This window comes from Pan troglodytes, chromosome 1 (assembly GCF_028858775.2).
Source record: "Pan troglodytes isolate AG18354 chromosome 1, NHGRI_mPanTro3-v2.0_pri, whole genome shotgun sequence".
NCBI lineage: Eukaryota > Metazoa > Chordata > Mammalia > Primates > Hominidae > Pan > Pan troglodytes.
In genome coordinates this window covers 79,398,184-79,422,758 of record NC_072398.2, presented here as the reverse complement: position 1 = coordinate 79,422,758, position 24,575 = coordinate 79,398,184, and the positions used below count along the sequence as shown (strand labels likewise).

Sequence of the window (24,575 nt, the reverse complement as noted above, 5' to 3'; positions counted from 1 at the left end):
TTAATATGGGTCATCCATACTGAAAGAAAAACAAAAGATAATAAGAGTTTAAAAATTGCAAAACTTGGAGTGTTAGCAGTAAAGGTAAATATTCATTAGAGATGAGAAGAGGAGCAAGGAAATGCTTTCAGCTGGAAATCTCAGACAAGAGGCCGGGCTTTAGGAACCTCTGAAGATGAACAAATGTAAGCAAACCCTAGTAGCAGCACTTCTCAGACTTTCATGTGCTTACCACTCAAAGATGGTGTTAAAATGCAGACTCTGATTCAGTAGGTCTGAGTGGAGCCTGAGATTCTGCACCCGTAACAAGCTCTTTAGTGATGCTTATGCCACTGGCGCACAGACCCCACTTGGAGAAATTTTTGTGGTGCATACGGTCTTTGTCTCCAGATCTAATGAGTTTGAAGGACAGTGTAGATTGATTTTTTAAATTTATGTTTATTTTTATTTTATTTTATTTTATTTATTTATTTATTTTTGAGATGGAGTCTCACTCTGTTGCCCAGTCTGGAGTGCAGTGGCATGGAGGCAGCTCATGCAACCATGGCCTCCTGGGTTCAAGCGATTCTTCCGCCTCAACTTCCTGAGTAGCTGGGAATACAGGCACGTGCCACCACACCCAGCTAATTTTTGTATTTTTAGTAGAGATGGGGTTTCACCACATTGGCCAAGCTAATCTCAAACTCCTGACCTTATGATCCACCTGCCACGGCCTCCCAAAGTGCTGGGATTACAGGCGTGAGCCACCGAGCCCAGCTGTAGATTGATTTTGAGCAGTGGAAAGTCAAGGAATTAGAAGGCATGCTTAAATGGAAAGTGAAATTGGAGAAAATTTAAACTCATGAAATAGTGGTAGTTATAAACTCATGATAAATTATATCCTGGGATATAATTTAATGAGATGGTAACACATTTAGTTTAAAGAAATAAGTGACACTTTTTTTGTGTGACACAACTGTCTTATTCTTGGAAAGGACAAGGAGAGAATGAAATATGGTATGTCTTCATAGCACCTTTCAAAGGGAGAACCAGATTCTGAGGAGCTGGTCTCATGATGAACTGTCAGGGTAAACCACAGTTCAGCAGCTGCAAATGTGCTTGCCAAAATAGAGACAAAAAAATGTTTCTGAAAACAAAATTTCACATATGCCCTCCTCTGAGGTTGGCATCATATCTTCCTGTGTATCTTGGGTGTAGCTTCTATCCTGCCAGAATTTAGACAGTAGAAACCAAATGAGGTGATAAACAGAGTCATTTTGCAGAAGAGTCAAAATAACCCAGCAAGAAATGAAACCACAAATGCCCAAGGAGTCATTCATTCACCATTCAAAAGCTAATAGAAATGAACACAAACTACTATGAAAATTCGCCCAAGAACTTAAAAAAAAAAAAGGCTCACGGTGTTTAGTGTGATAGTATTCATTTTACCTTTGACTTGTTCTAAAAACACACCATACTTCTACCCCACCCTTCCTCAGTGCCATCACACAATGGTTTCAGTGTGAAAAAAAAAACCACGTTACTGGAAAAGGAGGGTGCCTGGGACTTGCCACTCTAAGCTGGTAGTCAAGGGTCTTGAGTTCTAAAAGCATACGCGTTAAGAGCATGATTCCTGGATCCAAATGAGTATGGATCTCAGTATTGCCATTTATTGTGACCTCAGGCTATTTTATTTCTCTGTGCCTGTTTCTTTATCAGTAATGAAGATGTTCATAGACCCTTCTCCCACAGACTTAAAGGCATATTTCATGATTTAAGACATGTAAACCATTCATAATAGTGTACAACATGGAATTAATATTTGATAAAGGCTTATGATTATTGTAACTAACTCTGTCACTTGCTCAAGGCCCATAGAAAACTTACTTAATTAGTTCAACTACAAAAAGAGTTTGAATGTGATATCCACCAAGATCATATCCAGACCTAGAATTCTGTGATTCTTATGAATTAATACAGCCTTGGTCAATAAATGAGAGCTGGGCAAATAATTCTTCTTTGCTAGGCCTTTCTAGACCATCTGGTGAAGCATTCAAGACTTATGTTGTTGGGGCCAGCCTTCCTTTCCAACTTCGACTCCACAACTCCTCAATAAGCCATGGGCTCAAGAAAGTTCTGCTCAGTGGCCCCTGAAAAATGCTTTCATAGTCTCACTACCATACCACTGCTTACACAATTTCCTTCCTACAGACTGCCTTCCTTTCCTGCTTTTCTCCATATACCTAAATCCTATCTATTCTTCATAAGCAACCTTCTTTATAACATTTTCTATAACCACCAAGCCAAATGACCTTTTCCTTCTTAAATATAGCACCCATTGGCCATTACCATGCTCTGCCTTGTATTTTTCTGATTTTTTTCTTTCTACATTCCTGTCTTAACTCCCCAGCTAGGTAATAATTTTCCTGAAATCAGGGACCAGGCTGACTCCTCTTGCTGTCTCAAGAAAGCTTAGCAGTTTCCAACACAAAAATGTTCAATAAACAACTATTAATTGACTGATTATAAAAAATCAGTGAACCATTAAACTTAATATAGCAATTTGCTTAGCATGGTAATTAGCTTTTTGCTAATGTTCTTCCAGCCAGTCTCTCCTGCTGTGCCTCAAGGACATCTTAAAAAAAAAAAATCTAGTTGATCTGCTTCCATCTAGTGGCAATTAAAACAGGTGGTTCCGGTAGCCAGAAAACAGCTCTGAGTAGATTGTGCCAGAAAATACTTTCACTCAGTAGGTGCGACTTTGAAAGAAATCTTCACATCTGTGGGTTTCCTGCCACAGACATAGGGAGACCAGCCTAGAGAAAGAAGCCTTTCCTCACTAGACTCCATTTGCACTAGTAAAGAGAAGACAGAGTAATTAAAAATAATGAAAAGAACCTCCACTGATCGTACATCCTCATCCAGTTACCCCTGCCCCACTTCTCCTTCACAGCCAAACATTTTAAAAGAGATGACTGCTTGTTCTGTCTCTACTTTCTCATCCTCAGTGATGCTCAATGCTTGGCCGTCTGACCTCTGTCTTGATGTCTGCACTGAAAATAGTCTCCCCACTGACACCCTTGTTGCATCCAGGGGATACTTACTGGTTCTCTTGGCAATGTTTGAAACCGTTCCCCTTTCTTTGTTTCCTTGGCATTCATTACCCCACACTCTTTCTCCTCTTCCTTCTCCCTGCCTGGCAACCTCTTTTCATTTCTCTTTCCCTTAGGTGACTTATTAGATAATGATGTTCCTCTGGCTCCCATCCTCTCTCCCAGGTCCTCTTCCATTCTTACAGCACTCACACCCTCCCTGGATGATCATACCCACTCCTGAGATGGCAGTTACCTCCTGAAATGTGAGGGACCCAAATCCACCTCTCCTGCCCCAACATAGCCTCTGTGCTTTGGATAGGTCCAATGAGCCACAGTGAATGATGTGCATACACCCAAAGCTCAGTACAAAACTGAACCCATGATCTTTACCTCCAAAACCTCTCATTCTTTTATGTTCCCTTCTCAGAAGTAAACAGGACTACCATCCGCCAGTTTCCAGGTGAGAAAGATGATAATCTGATTCTTCTCTCTCACTTTTAGCCAATTAACAGACACATTCAGTTAATATCACCTCCTCTTATTTCATGAACCCATTCTTACTACTAGTTCCCTAGACAGGCGCCATCGGTTTTAACCTAATAACTGCAAATGCCTCCAAAACAAGTCTCTTTGAATCCAGGCTCACCTGTCTCCCACACTTGCCATACTGCTCTGCAGGGTGACCTTATAAGATGCCAGAGGTAAGGCTACTCACTGTTTAAACCCCTTTAGTGATATCCCAAAAGACCTCAAGATAAAGCCCATATCACATGACTTATACATTAGTTTATGATCTGGCTTCTGGTGCCTCATTTTTCCCCACTTTTTCCTTTGCATTCTAAGCAATGGCCCATACTAAGTTTGTGGTTGGTAGGATGGTTGCCCAAACCAGCATCCAATCCTTTCAGAAATCATCTCACTTCATTTCTAGCATTTTAAAGGAAGCTCAGTTGTCCAGCTGGGTACTGAATATGTCACCAAAGTCCTCCTTTCATAGTTTATTTTACTTAAACTCTCCTTCTGAAAATTCCAGAGCAAGTCACTAAACCCTAGATACTGAGAAATATTTTTCCATCTTCATTTCTGCCAGGTGGGCCATCAACTTTCACTTGTCTGCATCTCCTCCCACTGTGCTATTTCTCCAGTAGAAGAAATTTGAGCTTCAAGACCAAACTGAAAAATACTTGCCTCCTTGGGGAAGCTGTAGGTAGAATTCATGCTCCATATCTTTCCCACATTTCTGAAGGACAATGCCTGTTAGAGCAATTGAATGCAAATAGTCAATTGAATAAGCATTTATTCATTTCTCAATAAGTGCTTGTTCAATTGAATATTTCTTAAATAATATATTTAAGAACAAGAAGAACACACCACAATGTTTTTAACCCTCAGAAAAAATTCTGAGGTAATCAGAAAAATCTCCCTTTACATAAACTGCCATTTCTAATAGGGATTACTTGTTCGTTCATTCATTCATTCAGCTCCACTAGCACCAAAAAGCACAGCTCTGAAAGGAAGCTAGTAGATTTATCACCTTATCTGGTCATTTGGATGAGGACCCCAGGTAAATAAACTACTATGGGGTTAGTGTGTCTAGCTAGAGCAGGAAGTAACTTAAGGAAGTAGAGAACAAATCAGCAGATGTGGAAACTCCTCGCCACTAATAAAACTTACCTTCTCTTGGATTTCTTGCCTGAAAATAGAAAATAGAGAAATGGCATTAGCAAAAATTAGACAATTTAAAGTTTTTCAAGTAAGGGAGAAGGAAGACTCCCACTCTCAAAACTGTCTTTTGAAGTATATTAGGTATTTGTTAGGTGGACCCTATCTGTGTCAAAGGAGATTTGAGGAACTGGCTTAATAAACAGTGGTAGACACTAATACAGAACAGACATGTTGATGCAGATGCCTCCTGAGGTTCCATTCCATTCTCCGTGCTACTCAAGAGGACAGAATTGCTAAATTGCCTGGTGGCAAGACCCAATATGTCCATTCAAGTGTTTATCCCTTCCCAATCTGCCATCTCATCCTACCTGCAGATTCTTCCCTTGAGGGACAGCTGCTAATACTGTAAAACTATGTGCCATTACAGCTCACAGCATCATCTCTATGAGAATCCACAAGAGAATTTCACTTTGGTCTTGTTGGTAGGAATTGTGCAGCCTCATCTGAGTAACTAATGTGTTTTTATCTTACAAACACAAGGAATATCACGTGGTTCTCCTTTGACTGGCTGTAAGGAAACTCAGAGCTAGATCTGAGACCCTCTCCTACCAAGTATATAAAACTTTGTGACATACATTTTTGTGCCATAACTTCAACCTTGGTTCCAAATGATTTTTGTACCCTAAGTTTAAATTTGGCTTTCTTTTTTTTTTTTTTTTGGACTCAATAAAACATCAAGCTCATTTATTATTGCGAAGAGCGAAAGAACAAAGCTTCCACAGCGTGGAAGGGGACCCGAGTGGGTTGCCCAAATTGGCTTCTTTTTCTTACTTTTTAATTAATTTTAATTTGCTATACTGAACACATTTTGTACTGTTCTCACATTCTTTTTGAAAAAAGCAGAATATAAATAAGTAGATAACTTAAAAAAAACCTCTTTGAGCAGAAAGAATCATTTGGGAGGCAATACATTTCAGTGGCTGTAAAGTGGCATTCTAGAATCATCCCACCCAGGTGAAAGCCCTATTTTGCCACCTGTCGTGTAGTGTGTATTTGAACAGCTACTTTCTTTTCTAAACTACAATTTCTTCATCTGTTAAAGAGGCATAATAATTGTATCATCCTCACTGGGTTGATAAAATAAAATATTTCCAAGCGTTTAGTTCAGGTCCTAGCACGTAGACAGTGCTGCATTACTGTTTTAATCCTTTAAAGTATTAAAGACTACTATTTGAAATCTTTTCTTCTAAAATTCAGCCTGCTGATGACCAAGTGCACTTGAGCAGGGAGAATCAAATCTGAATTAATTTCAGATTCTGGTTAACTTCACATAAATATTTTTTTTAGGGATGATGAACCTAACAGCAACAGATGAGTAAGAATCTGTTCCTACTGAGAGAGTTTCATTTTGAAGAAAAAGGAACTAAGGGGGCATGTGTTCGGTTTCATGCCCTGGTCTAACCCTGTGTGTTGGTTCTGGTGGGAAATTCTTCCAACCGAGGAAAAAAACAGTTCACAAATCTGAAGACCAGTGATTTTAGAAGATGTATCTGAACTGGAGTCTAATCTCTGACTCTGGGTCCTGCTGATATGGGATTTTCGAGATTTGGCCTAAAACGTCATTGCCCTGGTTTCCTCATTTACCAAACAGGGCCAATGGTAGTGACTAATCAGAAAATGATAATGCCTGGAGCACAAAATGTGTCTAGATGAGCCCATGCACAAGGACACATGTTTCTGGAACTGTTCCTTATTCCTTTCCTAAAAGAAAGGAGCGAAAGTCTCCATACTAAGACTACTAGGGCAGGGGACAAAGTGCTAGAGTCAGAAGATTCATCTGAGGACAGAAGAATAGGGGTGAAGGCTCTAGTCACTTCATTGGCTACCATGCTCTAAATAGTTACCTGTGCCCTTTTTCTAGCTATTAGAACCCAAAAAGCCTATAAATTCTCTCTCTCTCTCTCTCTCTATCTCTCTCTCTGTGTATATATATACATATACACACACACATAGACACACACACACACCTAAACACACACATAGAGATTTATGACTTTTTACTTTTATCCTTGTAAATGCCATGAACTATATTTTGTCTTAGATTTAGCCTGGGAATGTAGCCATTATTTCTACCATTGCCTCTATAGGAAAAATACTCCTCATGTTTTGAAGGACCAACCTACAACTAAAATCTTTGGAAAGCAGAATCATTTGTAAGTTGGTGAAAATGGAAGATGTTTTATAAATGAAGACTTTTTTTTTTTTTTTTGAGACAGGGCCTCACTCTGTAGTGGAGTGCAGTGGTGCTGTCATGGCTTACTGCAGCCTTGACCTCCTGGGTTCAAGTGATCCTCCCACCTCAGTCTCCTGGGTAGCTGGGACTACATGTGCATGCTACCATGCCTGACTAATTTTTTGTATTTTTGTAGAGATGTGGTTTCGCCATGTTGCCCAGGCTGGTCTTGAACTCGTGGGCTCAAGTAATCCTCCTGCCTCAGCCTCCAAAAGTGCTGGGATTACAGGTGAGAGCCATGGTGCCTGGCCCACAGATGAAGACTATTTAATGTTATCTTAAAGATACCCTAAGCTTCCTACCAAGCCAGTGATCTTTTGGGGCTTCTGTTTTCTTTGTTGGCATAACTGTAACTAGCCTAACTGCCCGTTATCTGTTTCCTGTTTGCCCCACACTGATTCCCACAGCAGTTTTCAAGTTATCGGTTTGAGATCTTGTACAGAAATGACTCCAAGGTAAAAAATTTAAAAACAACCCCTCTAATTTTTTTACCCTTGCTTATAAAACAGCCTTAGCCAGCTAACCCCTCACTACATACAAATGAGTTTGATTCTATTCTTTTGATTCTACAAACACTTATTAAAAGATTTTAGAATTCAGAAATAAATAGCTTCCTTATTAAGGTGACTTACAGCCCCAAAGTCCTTACAATTATTTAGACAATAGCCACCTTATCCCAGGGGGCAGTGTGTAATAACCCACCCTGTTCTCTATCCGTCAGTTCTGCCATCATCGCCCAAGGTAGGAAGAAAGACAGGATGACTGGGGTCAAGATTTGAAGTCTCAATGGAAAGAATAATCAGTGGTTGGAGAAAACTGTCATTCTTCTTTTGCCTTAATGCAGTACTTGATACTTATACTTAGTACTGTATAGTACTTAGTACTGTATAATACTATAAGATAGTGAGATTCAATCAGCAGAATTTCTAATAGCAAGGGCAGAGACATTTTAACTGCTCAGTGCTCTCGGGTTATACATAGCTAATGAAGTTCTTGCATATCAACAATCCCCACCCCCCCCAACACACTTTTTCTTTCTGGATTGGTTAGAAAACTTACCTAGCACCCACTATTCTCAAATTTAAATGAAAGATAAGATCAGAGTGGCACGCAATTAGGGACTGATAAATAATATTTTTGTAATTGCCAGTGTAAATGGACAGGGGGCTACCTTTACATACCATATTCAGTGAACAGAATACGTACTAACTAATTTGATGGAAGGAAAATTAAAATGACAATGAACTGAGCCCACAGAAAGGCAACACAGAGCAGTTGGTTAGCAATTGTTTTGAGATCATCCCTGAACTTGAAACAGGTATATCTTTTTTTTTTTTTTTTTTTTTTTTTTTGTTGAGACAGAGTCTCACTCTGTCACCAGGCTGGAGTGCAATGGCACGGTCTCAGCTCACTGCAACCTCCGCCTCCCGGGTTCAAGTGATTCTTCTGTCTCAGCCTCCCGAGTAGCTGGGATTACAGGTGCCCACCACCACACCTGGCTAATTTTTGTATTTTTAGCAGAGACAGGGTTTCACCATGTTGGCCAGGCTGGTCTTGAACTGCTGACCTCATGATCCACCCGCCTCGGCCTCCCAAAGTGCTGGGATTACAGGCATGAGCCACCACACCTGGCCAAAACAGGTATATCTTAAAAGCTGCCCAATGTCCATGAATGTTACAGCCTTGAATGGTTCTTCCAGGTGAGTTTGGCCAAATGTGGCACCATACACCCAAGGCCTGCTGCAGGCTAGTGGGTTGCTCACACTTTAAAGCTGAGACACACTCATGCCTTAAGGTAAAGGGAGTGATAATCTGGGCAGCAGATGTTAACTTCTCAAGGCAGTCCTCCTTCTCTTTTCCTCTCTAGTGACGGATGGTTGGAAAGCATATATGGTGCATTTGGTTAGAGCTGTGGCCTTGGTGAATAGATACTTGGGAGAATACATGGGAATTTCTCCCAGGGTTAACGCAATGCCCATGTGTTGGGAACCAGGTGACTCTTGAAGAGGTCAGGTATTTGGGAGCAGTGCCTTGAAACCTTAGTGGACATTAGACCCACTTCCTAGTGGAATTGTAGCATTTGAAATCCAAGGCATGTAGGCTCTTAGAGGACAGAGATTGTGTGTCATTTTTTCAGAATTAATTAAGAGCAGGCCAGGCGTGGTGGCTCACACCTGTAATCCAAGCCCTTTGGGAGGCCAAGGCAGGCAGATCACGAGGTCAGGAGATCGAGACCACTCTGGCTAACACAGTGAAACCCCGTGTCTACTAAAAATACAAAAAATTAGCTGGGCATGGTGGCACGCTCCTGTAGTCCCAGCTACTTGGGAGGCTGAGGTGGGAGAATAGCTTGAACCCAGAAGGCGGAGGTTGCAGTGAGCTGAAATTGCACCACTGCACTCTAGCCTGGTGACAGAGTGAGGCTCTGTCTCAAAAAAAAAAAAAGTATTAAAGAATTACATAAGAGCAAAGAACCATTAGAATATCTCACTTAGTTGTTATCAGCCTAGCAAGCTGCCTTGAAGGTAATAGACATTTTTAAAAGTTTATCAGATGAAAAGCGAAAATCAGCCAACCTGTTTTAATGAAGGTGTGTCCTGGGCTGATTTACATGTCTCCAGGGACTGATGGCTCTAGAATGTAAAGCTTGGCATCCTGCTTGTGTTGAATCTATCACATTTAATTTCCTGTGGGTTTCTTTTTTTTTTCTTTTTCACTTTAAAGTTGTGTTCTTTTCATGTGAAGTTAAACTCACATACCTTTTTTTAATCTCCTTGCCAGCCAAATGATAAATGCCAACCCAGAGAATGCAGTAACCATGACTGCCACTGGAATGAAGAGGGGGTTATAATCACCCTCCTTAATCATTGAGAAACTTTTGTCCAATTCTGAAAGAGAAATCAGTAAGGCACATAGCATGAGACCACCAGCATTATTTCCTTAGTCCATCTCATGATATTTGACTTTTTTCCTCCTTACATCTCCCAGTAGTAGCCCATTTGATGCCATTTGACAGATGAGGAAACTGGCATGGGAAGGCCCCTGATGAGTCGACAGCATAGGCAAAGACTGGACCAGCCTTGCTAGTCTAATGCCTACAGAATCTCAATGCCCAGATTTGTGGTTCATAGAGTTCCTGAAAATGCACCTAAAAATGTTGGCAAGAATGGTCATCATTGTATTTAGCTCCATGAACTTGTTCAATGACTGGAACTCTGAAACACAGAGAAGAGCTAAAAGCCTAATACAACTTCAGGAAAAATAAAAGCCAATGATCTGAACTGGATAATTCACCAGTCAAAGGAAATCATTAATGCTTTTACTTTAAAGCAGTTGTGCAAAAATAAGCACTTGATTTTTACATGCCAAGGACCTGCACTAATTTCTTTCCAATGCAGTAGTTACCACTTCCCTCTACTTCCTTCACGAATAAGTAAAAGGGCATGTTTAGAGATACTCTTGTAAGTGTAAACTAAGTTCATTTGGGAGCCTCTATTTGAAAATACTGGTATAAAAATATCTGTCTCCTGATACGAACATTTGAAGGAATCTACTTTTTTACATATTGGCAGAGGGTCTGATTCTATCCTTAGTTCTTCCCATTACCTTGATGAACCTTTTCAAGGTGATTTGATCCCCACACCCAAATATATGATGGAGAGAAGGCTCAAGTTCCCAGGAGCTCCAGACAGAAGGTACCTGTTGGCTTGATGAAGATGAGGAGGAAATGAACACTAGCTAGGCCTTAAAGGGAAATGTCTCTGATAGGCCTAATATACAGTCCTCTGCTAAAGGCCTCCCTGCCTCTCTCTGCTCATCCACTCTACTCCCTGGCCCTGGGTACGCAGCACACAGAGATCAGCATTTCTGACAGCTTCTGTAGATCCTACCATTTAAAGACTTTTGTCATCCATGCAGATAGTCTCAGGAGCAGACACAGGTAGCTATTATTTCACATGCTAGCTTAACATGCATTTGCTTTAGCACCTATTGCCAGGCACTGTGTCAGGTGGAGGGTATACAAAAATGAACAAGACATGATTCTTCTCATATACAGATAGATTTTGGAGGCATTAGCTTAGTGATGATTCAGGAGTATCCATTATTTGGGGAAGTAGGTGGTCATTAGTGACCTTTTACAGGCATTTCAATGGGCTAACAGAGATGTTAGATTGTAGTGGAATAGAAGAATGGGTAAAAAGTAAATCAGTGAGTTCAGATTTTAAGAGTTAAGATGGCAAGAGGTGAGAACAAAAAAAGGAAATGATTGTCATTAAAGGAGGAGGAAAGACCAGCCAAAGATTTTACAGTGAGTTAAGCATACAAATTTATTTCTAGGCCACATATTCTTAGCAAAACAACATGTAAATGTTTATGTATGTCTTTCCTCATATCTGCTCATCCATCCGCTCCATCGTTAAGACTTCAGTTTTCCAGGACAAACTTACTCACTTTGACATATTGGACTAGGATTTGACCAGATTCCAGATGATTCACAAATGGTTTTCTTCTTCCCAATTAACTCAGTTCCTTCTGAGCAGATGAAGGTACATGCAGAGGTAAAGCTGAAGCTGGCCAGGGGATGGCTACAGTTCATGATCCCCAAATCTGGTGCTGATAGAGGCTCACACTGAATCACTTCAATGAAAAAGAAAAAAAAAAAAAAAAGACAAAACAGTATTTCTGAGTAGAGACCCTCCCTTGAGCAAAGGATTTTTAGCCAAAGCTGCCTGACTACATTACTTGTGATATTGCTTCCAGGCTTTATTTTCTTGAGAATGATGGTGTGTGGTGAATGAGAGATGAAGGCAAGGAAGCATTGAAAGCTGTGGGGAGAGGAGTGGCTACTCCAGGCTGCTGCCCTAGCTAAGGTGACCCTCCCCTTCTGCTGGAAGTACCATGCCATATGGCCTCTGCATCAAGGGCTCTTATGGGATATTCTCAGAGAATCTCTGCCGTTTCATCTGTTCTGATATCTACCCAAGCATTTTGAAAAACATCCCAATTCACTGAAGCAAGTCCAACTTCCGTAAATTCCAGTAGGTGGGTTGACAGTTTTATAATTTCAATAAGGGATTTTGATAGCACTTCTAAGAATTAAACTACTTAAACTAATGCATCAGGAGCATACTTGTAGAAAAGTTAACCAAAACTTCATAAGTTCAGATGACACTGGTTTTCTCCCATATGGAGATAAGGTTGGCAGTTAAAAACGAAAAAAAAAAAAAAAAAACTACCTTATTTCAAACTTGAAAAAATCAAGAGATTGTGTTTTTGTTTTTCAGTTGTTATTCTCCTAAAAGTTTATGCATGAGGAAAAGTAAAAGTGATTTTAAGAATAAGCCAAATAAAACAACCAAGAAAGACCTCCACTACCCTGGGAAGGAAACTGGTTGGTGTTAAGTAGGACACCACATAAAACAGGTGTTATTGAGAGGAGAAGAACCAAAATGTAACTGAGGTTCAACAAGACATTATTTATGCAATGGCAATGAGAAAAATAAAAAACACAGTATAACCATGCTGTATTGCTATAAATCATGTTACACACTGGGAGATGGCTTCGGGGGTATTTGGTTTGTACTTTTTGTTTGGGAGGTTTTTCAAAAAAATTTAGTTAGAATAAGTCCTTTGAAAAACATCACAGTAGGTTAAACAAAGTTAGGTTAAATTAGGCTCCTAAGTTTGACTTCTCAGCAAACTTCTACTGAATGTTCTGACTGTAAGCCCAGGATTGCATGACAAAGCCTCTAGTCTGAAGTTACTCACCTTGACAGGTCGGTTCTGGAGATGACCAGTTTCCAAATGGTCCACAAGTGGTTTCTTCAATCCCAGTTAAGTTTGTTCCCTCAGAGCAGCTGAAGGCACACTGTGAGCTGAAGCTGAAGTTTCCCAAAGGGTGAGTACAGTCCATGGTACCCAGCTCCGGGGCCTCCAAAGGCTCACACTGAATCACTTCAATAGGGAAAGAAACAGTATGGGGAAGAGTTAAGAGGAACTGATGCCTGGATTTGAATCCTAGCCCTGCCACTTGATAACCATGTGCCTTTAAACAAGGTTACTTGAACCCTCCAACTTCAGTTTCTTCATCTATATAAGAGGAATAATGAAATTGTGTTATCTTTATCAAATTGATATGGAAACTAAATGTAATTCAATTAGCATAAGTCAAGGACCTTAGAACAAAGCCTGACTCATCAGAAATTCTAATTAAACATTAGCTAGTCTTCATATTATTATCTTCAGCATTATCTGTAGTGAGAATCCTTAAACCCAAATAGGTGTAACTGGGAATGACCAGCTTAGTCGGGAAATAACTATCACATCAGAGCCCCTGAGTCTACTAGAGTATTGGGAGCAAGACGTTCAGAGAAAGAGTGGGTCTCCATAATAAGCCTTCTTTGCAAGGAGAGAATATAAAAGTCTAGGAAGCATTTTGACCTCAATTCTGTCTTCTATTCTAGCTCAGTTCCAGAATTTTAACTCTTTTGATTTTGACAACCCTCTCCAGAAACTGTATCTATTTCCCTGTTTTGATTGGTGGTACAATAGGTAAATTTAAGACTTGGAAATTAAAGTTTTCACATTTTAGACCCTGCCATGCCATTTAGTAAACAGTACAACTTTCATGTCTTATTCCTCATCTGTCAAATTTAAGCCATTATTGCTACCTTGCTCTAGAGACTTCAAGGAAGAATGGACTCAAGGAATCAGAAGAATTTTTGTATTTGGAAACTATATGAGATGAGATTAGGGAGAAACATGGGAACTAAGAGAAAATGTTATCTTTTTTCATTGATTTAAAGAGTATCTATTATATATCAAGCATTACTCTGGGGCTTGAAGAGCTTAGATTTCACCCTGTAGGACAAAATGGTAGGTAGAAATTAATGGGTGGATTGTCATGTATGTGTGATGTGTTTTAATTGCTTTTAATTGATCAGTCTCCCTGTAGTATGAATAATATATTTGAGGGGAGCTAATTTAAAATTGTGGAACTCATCTAATAAACTATTGCAAGAATCTAGAAGAAAGATAATGATGGCAATGGTAGTAGAGTTGACAAGTGGAAGACAAATTAGAAAAACACTAAGTTGTAAAAATTGGTAGAATGTTACCCTGCATAAATGTTGGGGGAGTTAAGAGAGTCTCATACCAGGGTGCCCATGTAAATGGTGATTCCACATACTGAGATAAGAAATACAAAGAGAAAAGCTGACTGGGAACAGTTGGTTTTATGGTCTTTTAAACATCCCAAAGGACATCCTTAGCATATTTGAGTTCAGAGCTGGAGATAGGCTTATCAGTCCAAAGATCACATAGATTTGTGAGTCCGCAAAAGTCAGTAAGTTTGACCAAAGGATACATGTAGATTAGAGTCAGAAGAGCAATATACAAAAGACAAAAGCTGAGAAATTATAGTAGTTTATGGTCCTGGATAAATGCTCATGAAGGATCTCAGGAGAAATGATCACAGGTAGAAAGAATGAGAAAAGAGTGATATGAGAGAAACCAAGACAAAAAAAAGTAAAATGTTAAAAATGAGTGAAATAGGCATACCAATAATTAAAAATGAGTAAAATAGGCATACCAATAACATAAGGGTTAAAAAATAGAGTTCAAAAATGGGGTGAGGGTAAAGTATTAGGAAGGAGTCATGGCCCAGGGATCAAGTGAAATAAGTTAGATCTATAGATCTATTTCAGTTGGTTGACATTTAAATGTATTTTGGTTTTAATTCTTTATTCTTTACAAACATTGCTTCTTAAAAAAATTAAATTGTCCAATTCAATTCAGGCTCACAAGCAAGTGCCTCATATATACAGGCATTTTGTGGATCCCAAAGATGCAATGATAAATAGGACACTTACTGATCTCAAGAAGTTTTCAGTACCAGAGGAGACGGACAAGTGAACAGATGACTTCAACATAAGTGGGAGAAATGAGGAAGAAATATGTGGAGCTATCAGAACTAAGAAAGCTTCCTAGAAGAAACTGTCTTTGAACAATGTCTTAAAGATGACATATTTTTTGGCCATGTGCAAAATGAGAGAGAAGGCCACCAGCAAAGTCAGTATGCTACAGAGCACATGTGTTAAGTGTGGAGAACTGCAAGAAGGAAAGGAACTACTAGAAGGAAAAAGCAAGATACTTTCTGGGTAACTCAGCCTCCTAATGATAAATGGCATAGTTTCTTCCAGACCTTAGAGTTCTAATTAATCTAACAAGCTCATTAGATTGTGAGCTTCTTGAGAGCGGGAATCTACCATGCTAATTCCTTATTGTAACCCTGATAGCTTTTATCCCAACACTGTGCTTCTTGTGGTACTCAAAAAGACTTGTTGAGAAATGAATCGAAACTTCATGCTGACTTATGAAATCTTTACGGAAAGGTAACAATATTGTGAAAGCAGAGCTTTCTGATCAAAACTTCCCATTTCTCAGAGTGGCTAGTATCATTTTGTTCCAACCAGCTTCATGATAAGCTATAATGATTCCTGTGACTTTACCTAAGAAGAAGCAAAGAAAGGAAAGAGACTTACCAAACTGACACTGGGGCCCATAGTACCCCACATCACAGTTGCAGGTGTAATTATTGATGATTTCTACACATTCTCCATGGCCACTGCATGACCAGGGCTGGCAAGAAGCTTTAAGGAGGTCAGAAAAAAAATATTTTAATGTGATTACATTTTAGTACTCAAAGTCATTTCTTTAGACATAGATAACCTTTTGTCTGAGATGATTTAAATAATCAGGAAAGGTTTATTTGTAAATTCATAGCATAAAAATCATATGCTAAAATTTTTACTTATAAAATACACTAAGCATATAGTCATAGGCATTTATTTGCTTTTGGAATGAAATTACCAATACTAATATTCTGTAACACTTATAGGAAACTTAGTGGCATACCTTGAAACTCTTGAAATTACTTGTTTTTAATGAGTGAGAAGGTTAAATGATGACCTGATCTCAATCATTTCTGCATGCAATTATTTCTTGGCAATCCCTTTCTTTATAGAAATCAAAGATTAAAAAGTCCAAATTTGCTAAAACAGTAGAGTCCAATTTATAAGAGACCAAATTAACTATGGTTCACTATTAAAACATCACTTGGAAAATGCTGGCTGTTTTGGAATTGTAAAGTATTTTACAGAAATATTCATACACCAAAGATAGTGCAATTTTTATATAAAATTATATAAGGTTAGACTAAGAAGGAAGCACGCAGCACCACACTCTCTACTTCACAATGTGAAAACTGAGGTGATGTGAGCCTAAGTTTCCAACTGGCCCCAGCTGTCAGCTTCTCCTCCCCTGCCTTATTATCAAAGGCACTGATTGTCTAGTTCTTCCTCTGTACTTCCTACGTAGATCTATCATTTTGATGTAACTTGATTTAGGGGTATAGCTTTTGTGCACAGGGACAAATCTTACACACCAAAAATTCTTAGAAGTGACACGATGCAAGATTATATAGAGGGCTAGATGTATTTTAGAATGAACCAGCAGCTGTTCTCATCCCCCCACCTTTCCATGGGGTAAATCTGAGTATTCTCTTAACCGTGGCCCTTCCTGAGTCTGAGGCAGCATAGCCGTGTTGTCACTCCCTACCTGTGTAACAGAGGGCTGCCTTTAGTTTGTGGCAGGCGTCATCGTTCCATTTGCCTGCATCTTTGTTTCTCTTGATATAGATCTCCACGCAGTCCTCCTTGTTCTTCTTGTTGTTGGGCTCACCATCTCCCCAGTTCTCTGCTTCTTCAGTGAGAGATTTGTTGGTTCCCACCCACGTCCATATTCCTCCTATCTTCCGGATTCCTATCCAGTAGTAAGAACGACTGAAAGGCAGAGTCTTCTCCAGATACTCAATTTCCGCCTTGTTTTGTATGGCAACTAAATCTGTGTAATTGTCTCGGCAGAATCTTCTAGCCCTTTGCCAGTTCATGGGTTTTTCAGAATAATGGTAAGTCCAGCAGTCGGTTCCATGATGTGCCAGGAAATCTGCAAGACATCAGTGTGACCTATGCAGACTTACATAATGTTACAGCTAAAAAGAACCTAGCACTACTCTAGGCTGAGCCAGACACTTAGAGATGAGGAAACAGAGCCTAAGAGTGTATGTGACCATCTCAGGATCACAGAACAGTTGTTTGCAGATTTGAAGTAGAACCTAGACCTTCTGGCTTGAATATAAGATGCTTTTATCTAAGGTTCTATTTGAAACAAATTTAGTGGTTTTCTAGGTTTATTTTCTTATTAATTTTTTTTCTCAAAATTATTTCAGGTGAAATTTAACCAACATATTTTAGACATTCATATTTCTTTTTCTTTGTAGCTGTTAATGATTTACAACTAATTACAGTGTAATATCATATAACTATACAATTTACATATACTTTTTAATCCTGGAATCATTTCTTGAAGGCCAACACATATGTACCTATGGGAGAAGCATAATAAGGACAAGAAGAACAGTGACATACTTTTAAGTAACCTCTTTTACATAAAAAACATTTTATTTTACCATAGGAAGAACTGCTTCTGGAAAAGCCCAATATACCACTCAACTCTTATATATCTAACTGTATAATTTTTAAAAAGAACAATTTACAAAGCCAAATGGTATAGGATTATGAAATTCATTAGATCATGTTCTATACACAAAGAGCCTCAACTGATGACGTTTAATAAACATATGGACCCATCAAATATGAGGGCTTTGAAGATATCTAATTAAACACATAATTACACAATGACTTCATAATAATATATGGCATTCTAAGCATGGTATGATCTACATGAATCACTATTTAATACAGTAAAGAAACAGATATAATTGATGGTAAAGAGCATCATAAAATAAACATTTTGAACAGAGTTTTGAATGAGCATTCCACTAGAATGCAAGTTCTAAGAGGGAAAAAACTGTTGTGTCCACTGCTGTATCCTTAGTGCCTAGCATAAATTTCACACATTGTAGGGACTCAGAAAATACCTGTTGTATGAAAAGAGCACTAAGTTTCTATGTGACACAGTGCAGACATGGCATAAGGAATGTGTGAACGGGAGAGTTAGCATGTTTGCTTGGCTAGAGCTGAAAATCCAGGCTAGGGAGTAAGAAGACATTAGTTTACTTAGGAAATGAAAAACCAAGTTCAAAGCTATTGCTGGAGAGTCTTCAAGAATCAGATATAAAATTTGTCACAACAATGGGAGAAGGACCAAAAAATGATAGAGCCCCGTCCCTTAATGAGCTCGTATTGTAATTGTAGAAATGACATTAATGTACACTGAACTATGAATAAAAAATAGAAAATGAGGTGCTAAATATTTGGTACAGATTGTAAGTGCCTTAACAGAGATTTCTTAATTAACATTATTCCTTTATAATTGAAGGATTTTGTGGGGTTATTGGGATTTCAACTCTACAGCATGGGCTATTATAGGTTAAAAATAGTGTTCAGGAGTTTCTGGGGAAGAACTAAAGGTAAGAAGAAAAGAGATGTTTACAGAAGGGATAGAATTAACAGCTCTCTGTGAAATAATTTTCCCTTAGACTATGTATAACTAGTGGATATTTAAGAAAAATGAATATAAGTAAAATAGACTTAGCGATATATAAATATCATAACATACCACAACAGAGCATTGTCCACCCCCACAACTTGAAGATGTTCCATAAGTCCCTCTGGGTGCTCTGACATTTCCATGGAAATATCTGCAAATGAAATACAAAATTATATTTAGATGTATACTCTTAAACCACACATTTATAGCCTTTGAGGTGGTGCTTACAACTTTCTTAATATTCAGAATAAAACACATATGTCTACTAACCCTGTCTGAGGTAACAGGTTTCTCAGACATAGATGAAAAATTACTTCAAATTTACATCAGAACTGATGCACAGTTTTGTTTTGTTCTATTTTATTTTTACGCTTTAGTCTCAAGTTGCTAATCGGTACTGCCCTGAATTTTTTCTATGGTTTGGTAATTTTTATACCTGCTTTTCTGCTGAGCAATAATATTAGATAAAACTATTTAATATTTACTATGTATATTTTTTAAAGTATTGTTGCTGCTTAATTAACTATTGATGCTTATATTTAATGTTATAGCCTCACTCTTGATCATAATGGGTCAATGCCTCAAATACCTAAAAAAAAAATTAGATAGCCAGACACCAGGAAAGAAAAGTATTTCTTTTTTTAATAAAAAGAAATATCTTTTTGAGCAACTGAAATGACAAAGTCACAAATTTCCTGCACACCTTAAAATATACTTAATGTAAATGACGAGTTAATGGGTGCAGCACACCAACATGGCACATGTACACATGTGTGACAAACCTGCATGTTGTGCACATGTACCCTAGAACTTAAAGTATAATTTTAAAAAAATTCTATCTTCCAAAGCATATCACTTCTCAGGTAGACACAGTGTTTATTGCAAAAGATCTGATTTCAATAGTATTTCTTCAAGAGTCTCCCCAGAGACAAAGTCAAGAAGAGGAAATCAGCATATCTGAGAAGAAAGATTTCAGGATCACTTTTTTTGAGGGTCTGAGAAAATTTTTAGTTTCTATATTATTTAAAACCAGAATTGAAATGGGGTGATTCCTATCCTTGCCACCTGCCTCTACAACCCCAAGAGTTTCTATCTGAGCATCTAAACGTCTTTTAGGCTGAAAGGCTCACCATGGCTTTGCTTGGTCCTTCTCTAGTTCTTCTGCAGCCCATTGAGCCTCTTGACTTAGCACAAGGGTCTCAGGTCCTTGCCCAAGGGGAGTGTGCTGTGCTGCAGGTAGACTGCACTGAATGTCAACAGAAAGCCTTGCTTTCTTTCATTTCTCTAACCCAGTCTCACATCCTCCTCCTCCTCCCCTTTTCCCTCCCCTTCCTCCTGCACTTCTCTTTCCTCTTTCCCCACCCCTTTCCTAGACTGGCCTCTATTGCCTCCCACTGAGACAAAAATGAACTGCTGATCAGAAAGTAATGTGACTAGATTCTCTCTTCCTTCCCTCCTTTCTATCCTTCCTTCCATTCTCCTATGCATCTTTCCTTACCCTCCTCCTCCTTCACTCATTGTTGTTGCTGTTCTTCTTCCTCTTCTATTTCCTCCTCCTCCTCTTCTTCTACTTGTTCTTGTTCTTGTTTTTGTTTGGTTCTTGTTCTCCTCTTCCTCCTTCTCTCTCTCCTCCTCCTCCTTCTTTTCCACCACCCTCCCCTATCTTTTTCATAAATGCTAAACTAACTCTTGGCTATCTGTGGTAAATGGCCCTTGGAAATTGCAAATACTACAAATCAAAACTGCATTTCAGACGTATTTATGATGTTTGCAAAACTTCAGTAGAGCTAAGCAGTGGACTTGACTCGTTTCGGTTCCTTCACCTCCGTCTTTCCTTGCTCACCACCTAGTGGACGTCCTTGTTAGTGGCACTTCCTGAAGTTAACCCCTGAAGAGAGCCCATGCTCTCTAGCTTTTCACTGTGTAGGTTTGGGAGCCTACAAGTACCTTTAATATTCTTGGACTATAAAATGAGACGGTTTTATAAGACTGCATGTGAAATTAGGACCCATATGATGAAGGACAATAAAAAGGAAGACCCACTGATGTGAGTCAATGAGTCAAATGCAAATCAGATTTGCATTTTTAGGAAAATAATAATAGCAACAACAAAAACTCTGAAGCTCAGCGCCCCATATTTATTATATTGTTTAATCTTTACAACAGCTCTCTGCTATAGATATGATTATTATCCCCATTCTAAAGAGTCTCAAAGAGGTTAAGAAACAAATTCAAAAACTAGCGGAAGACAAGAAATAACTAAGATCAGAGCAGAACCGTAGGAGGTAGAGACACGAAAAAGCCTTCAAAAAATCAATAAATCCAGGAGCTGCATTTTGAAAAGATTAACAAAATAGATGGACCACTAGCTAGACTAATAAGAAAGAAGAATCAATAGACACAATAAAAAATGGTAAAGGGGATATTACCACTGATCTCGTAGAAATACAAACTACCATCAGAGATTACTATAAACATCTTTACGCAAATAAACTAGAAAATCTAGAAGAAGTGGATAAATTCCTGGACACATACACCCTCCCAAGACTAAACCAGGAAGAAGTCAAATCCCTGAATAGACTAATAACAAGTTCTGAAATTAAGGCAGCAATTAATAGCCTACCAACTAAAAAAAGCCCAGGACCAGATGGATTCACAGCCAAATTCTACCAGAGGTACAAAGAGGAGCTGGTACCATTCCTTCTGAAACTATTCCAGAGAATAGAAAAAGAGGAACTCCTCCCTCACTCATTTTATGAGGCCAGCATCATCCTGATACTAAAACCTGGCAGAGACACAACAAAAAAAGAAAATTTCAGGCCAATATCCCTGATGAACATCATTGCGAAAATACTCAATAAAATATGGCAAACTGAATCCAGCAGCACATCAAAAAGCTTATCAACCACAATCAAGTTGGCTTCATCCCTGGAATGCAAGGCTGGTTCAACATACACAAATCAATAAACAGAATCCATTACGTAAACAGAACCAATCACAAAAACCACGTGATTATCTCAATAGATGCAGAAAAGGCCTTGGATAAAATTCAACACCCCTTCATGCTAAAAACTCTCAATAAACTAGGTATTGATGGAACGTATCTCAAAATAATAAGAGCTATTTATGACAAACCCACAGCCAACAGCATACTGAATGGGCAAAAACTGAAAGCGTTCCCTTTAAAAACTGGCACAAGACAAGTATGCCTCTCTCACCACTCCTGTTCAACATAGTATTGGAAGTTCTGGCCAGGGCAATCAGGCAAGAGAAAGAAATAAAGTGTATTCAAATAGAAGAGAGGAAGTCAAATTGTGTCTGTTTGCAGATGACATGATTCTATATTTAGAAAATCCCATTGTCTCAGCCCAAAATCTCCTTAAGCTGATCAGCAACTTCAGCAAAGTCTCAGGTTACAAAATCAATGTGAAAAAATCACAAGAATTCCTATACAGCAATAATAGACAAACAGAGAGCCAAATCATGAGTGAACTCCCATTCACGATTGCTACAAAGAGAATAAAATACCTAGGAATCCAACTTACAAGGAATGTGAAGGCCCTCTTCAAGGAGAACTACAAACCACTGCTCAAGGAAATAAGAGAGGACACAAATGAATGGAAAAACATTCCATGCTCATAGGTAGGAAGAATCAATATCATGAAAATGACCATACTGCCCAAGGTAATTTATAGATTCAGTGCTATCCCCATCAAGCTACTACTGACTTTTTTCACAGAATTAGAAAAAAACTACTTTAAATTTCATATGGAACCAAAAAAGAGCTTGTATAGCCAAGACAATCCTAAGCAAAAATAACAAAGCTGGAGGCATCATGCTACCTGACTTCAAACTATACTACAAGGCTATAGTAACCAAAACAGCATGGTGCTGGTACGAAAACAGATATATGGACCAATGGAACAGAACAGAGGCATCAGAAATAACACCACACATCTACAACCATCTGATCTTTGACAAAGCTGACAAAAAGAAGCAATTGGGAAAGGATTCCCCATTTAATAAATGATGTTGGGAAAACTGGCTAGCCATATGCAGAAAACTGAAACTGGATCCCTTCCTTACACCTTATACAAAAATTAACTCAAGATGGATTAAAGACTTAAATGAAAGACCTAAAACCATAAAAATTCTAGGAGAAAACCTAGGCAATACCATTCAGGACATAGGTATGGGCAAAGACTTCATGACTAAAACACCAAAAGCAATGGCAACAAAAGCCAAAATTGACAAATGGGATCTAATTAAACTAAAGAGCTTCTGCACAGTAGAAAAAAAAAAAACTATCATCAAAGTGAACAGGCAACCTACAGAATGGGAGAAAAATTTTGCAATCTATTCATCTGACAAAGGGCTAATATCCAAAATCTACAAGAAACTTAAAAAAATTTACAAGAAAAAACAAACAACACCATCAAAAAGTGAGTGAAGGATATGAACAGATGCTTCTCAAAAGAAGAAGTTTATGCAGTCAACAAACATATGAAAAAAAGCTCATCATCACTGGTCATTAGAGAAATGCAAATCAAAACCACAATGAGATGCCATCTCATGCCAGTTAGAATGGCGATTATTAAAAAGTCAGGAAACAACAGATGCTGGAGAGGATGTGGAGAAATAGGAATGCTTTTTACAGTGTTGGTGGAAGTGTAAATTAGTTCAATCATTGTGGAAGACAATGTGGCGATTTCTCAAGGATCTATAACTAGAAAAACCATTTGACCCAGCAATCCCATTACTGGGTATATACCCAAAGGATTATAAATCATTCTACGATAAAGACACATGCACACTTATGTTTATTGAGGCACTATTCACAACAGCAAAGAGTTGGAACCAACCCAAATGCCCACCAATGATAAACTGGATAAAGACAATGTGGCACATATACATCATGGAATACTATACAGCCATAAAAAAGGATGAGTTCATGTCCTTTGCAGGGACATGGATGAAGCTGGAAACCGTCATTCTCAGCAAACTCACACTGGAACAGAAAACCAAACATTACCCATTCTCACTCATAAGTGGGAGTTGAACAATGAGAACACATGGACACAGGGAGGGGAACATCACACACTGGGGCATGTCAGGGGATGTGGGGCTAGGGGAGGAACAGCATTAGGAGAAATACCTAATGTAGATGACAGGTTGATGAGTGCAGCAAACCACCATGGCACATGTATACCTATGTAACAAACCTGCACGTTCTGCACATGTATCCCAGAAATTAAAGTATAATTTTAAAAAATTTTTAAAAAAGAAAGTTGCCTCAGTCACATAACTAGTAAGAGACATGGTTGGGAATTTGAACAGAGGCCAATCAGTTCCAAATCCATGCTCTTGATCATTAAGCTGAACTTATGGCAGGAACTTGGAAGACATGGTAAAATGGGGAAAAACGTGGAGCCAGGGAGACTTGTGAAAGTGCCAGTGCTCCCACTATACCCTGAAAGAAGTATCTAGACTTACTTTTTTCTAAGTCCTCTCCTCTAATTCTCTCAATCTCTCTCTCTCTTTCTCTAAGAGATGGGAATGCTGCTCTGTCACTCAGGCTAGAGTGCAGTGGTGCGATCATAGCTCATTGCACTCAAGGAATCCTAGGGTCTAGTGCCCCTTCTCCCTCAGCCTCCCATGTAGCTAGGACTACAGGCACATGCCCCAACCCTCGACTAATTTTTTTATTTTTTATTTTTGTAGAGACAGGATCTCACTATGTTGCTCAGGCTGTAATTCTGTCTTGAAGCTTGTCCAATCAGGCTTTCAGCCACACCAATTCCCTGAGACTGCTCTCACCAAGGTCCTACACTTCACTAACACAAACAGCCTATTCTCCATCCTCATCTTACTTCACCAGGGAGCTCCTGGTTTTCCTCCTACTTCACTGGCTATTTCTTCTGTATCATGTGTTGATTCTCCCTCATCTCCCCAACCTCCAAACCCTTGGAGTA

General features: G+C 38.8%; 1 protein-coding gene across 1 annotated transcript; it reads right to left on the bottom strand.

Moving 5' to 3' along the window:
* On the bottom strand, positions 1-18,755 carry SELL (selectin L; the record flags this gene model as incomplete). The annotated part of the gene is given in 8 exon segments (NM_001009074.1): positions 1-19; positions 4,749-4,767; positions 9,792-9,920; positions 11,485-11,670; positions 12,802-12,987; positions 15,576-15,683; positions 16,651-17,037; positions 18,673-18,755. Coding segments are annotated over 8 exon segments (1,117 nt in total), but the record flags the coding sequence as incomplete, so codon positions are not given.
* Positions 18,756-24,575: the final 5,820 nt, after the last annotated feature.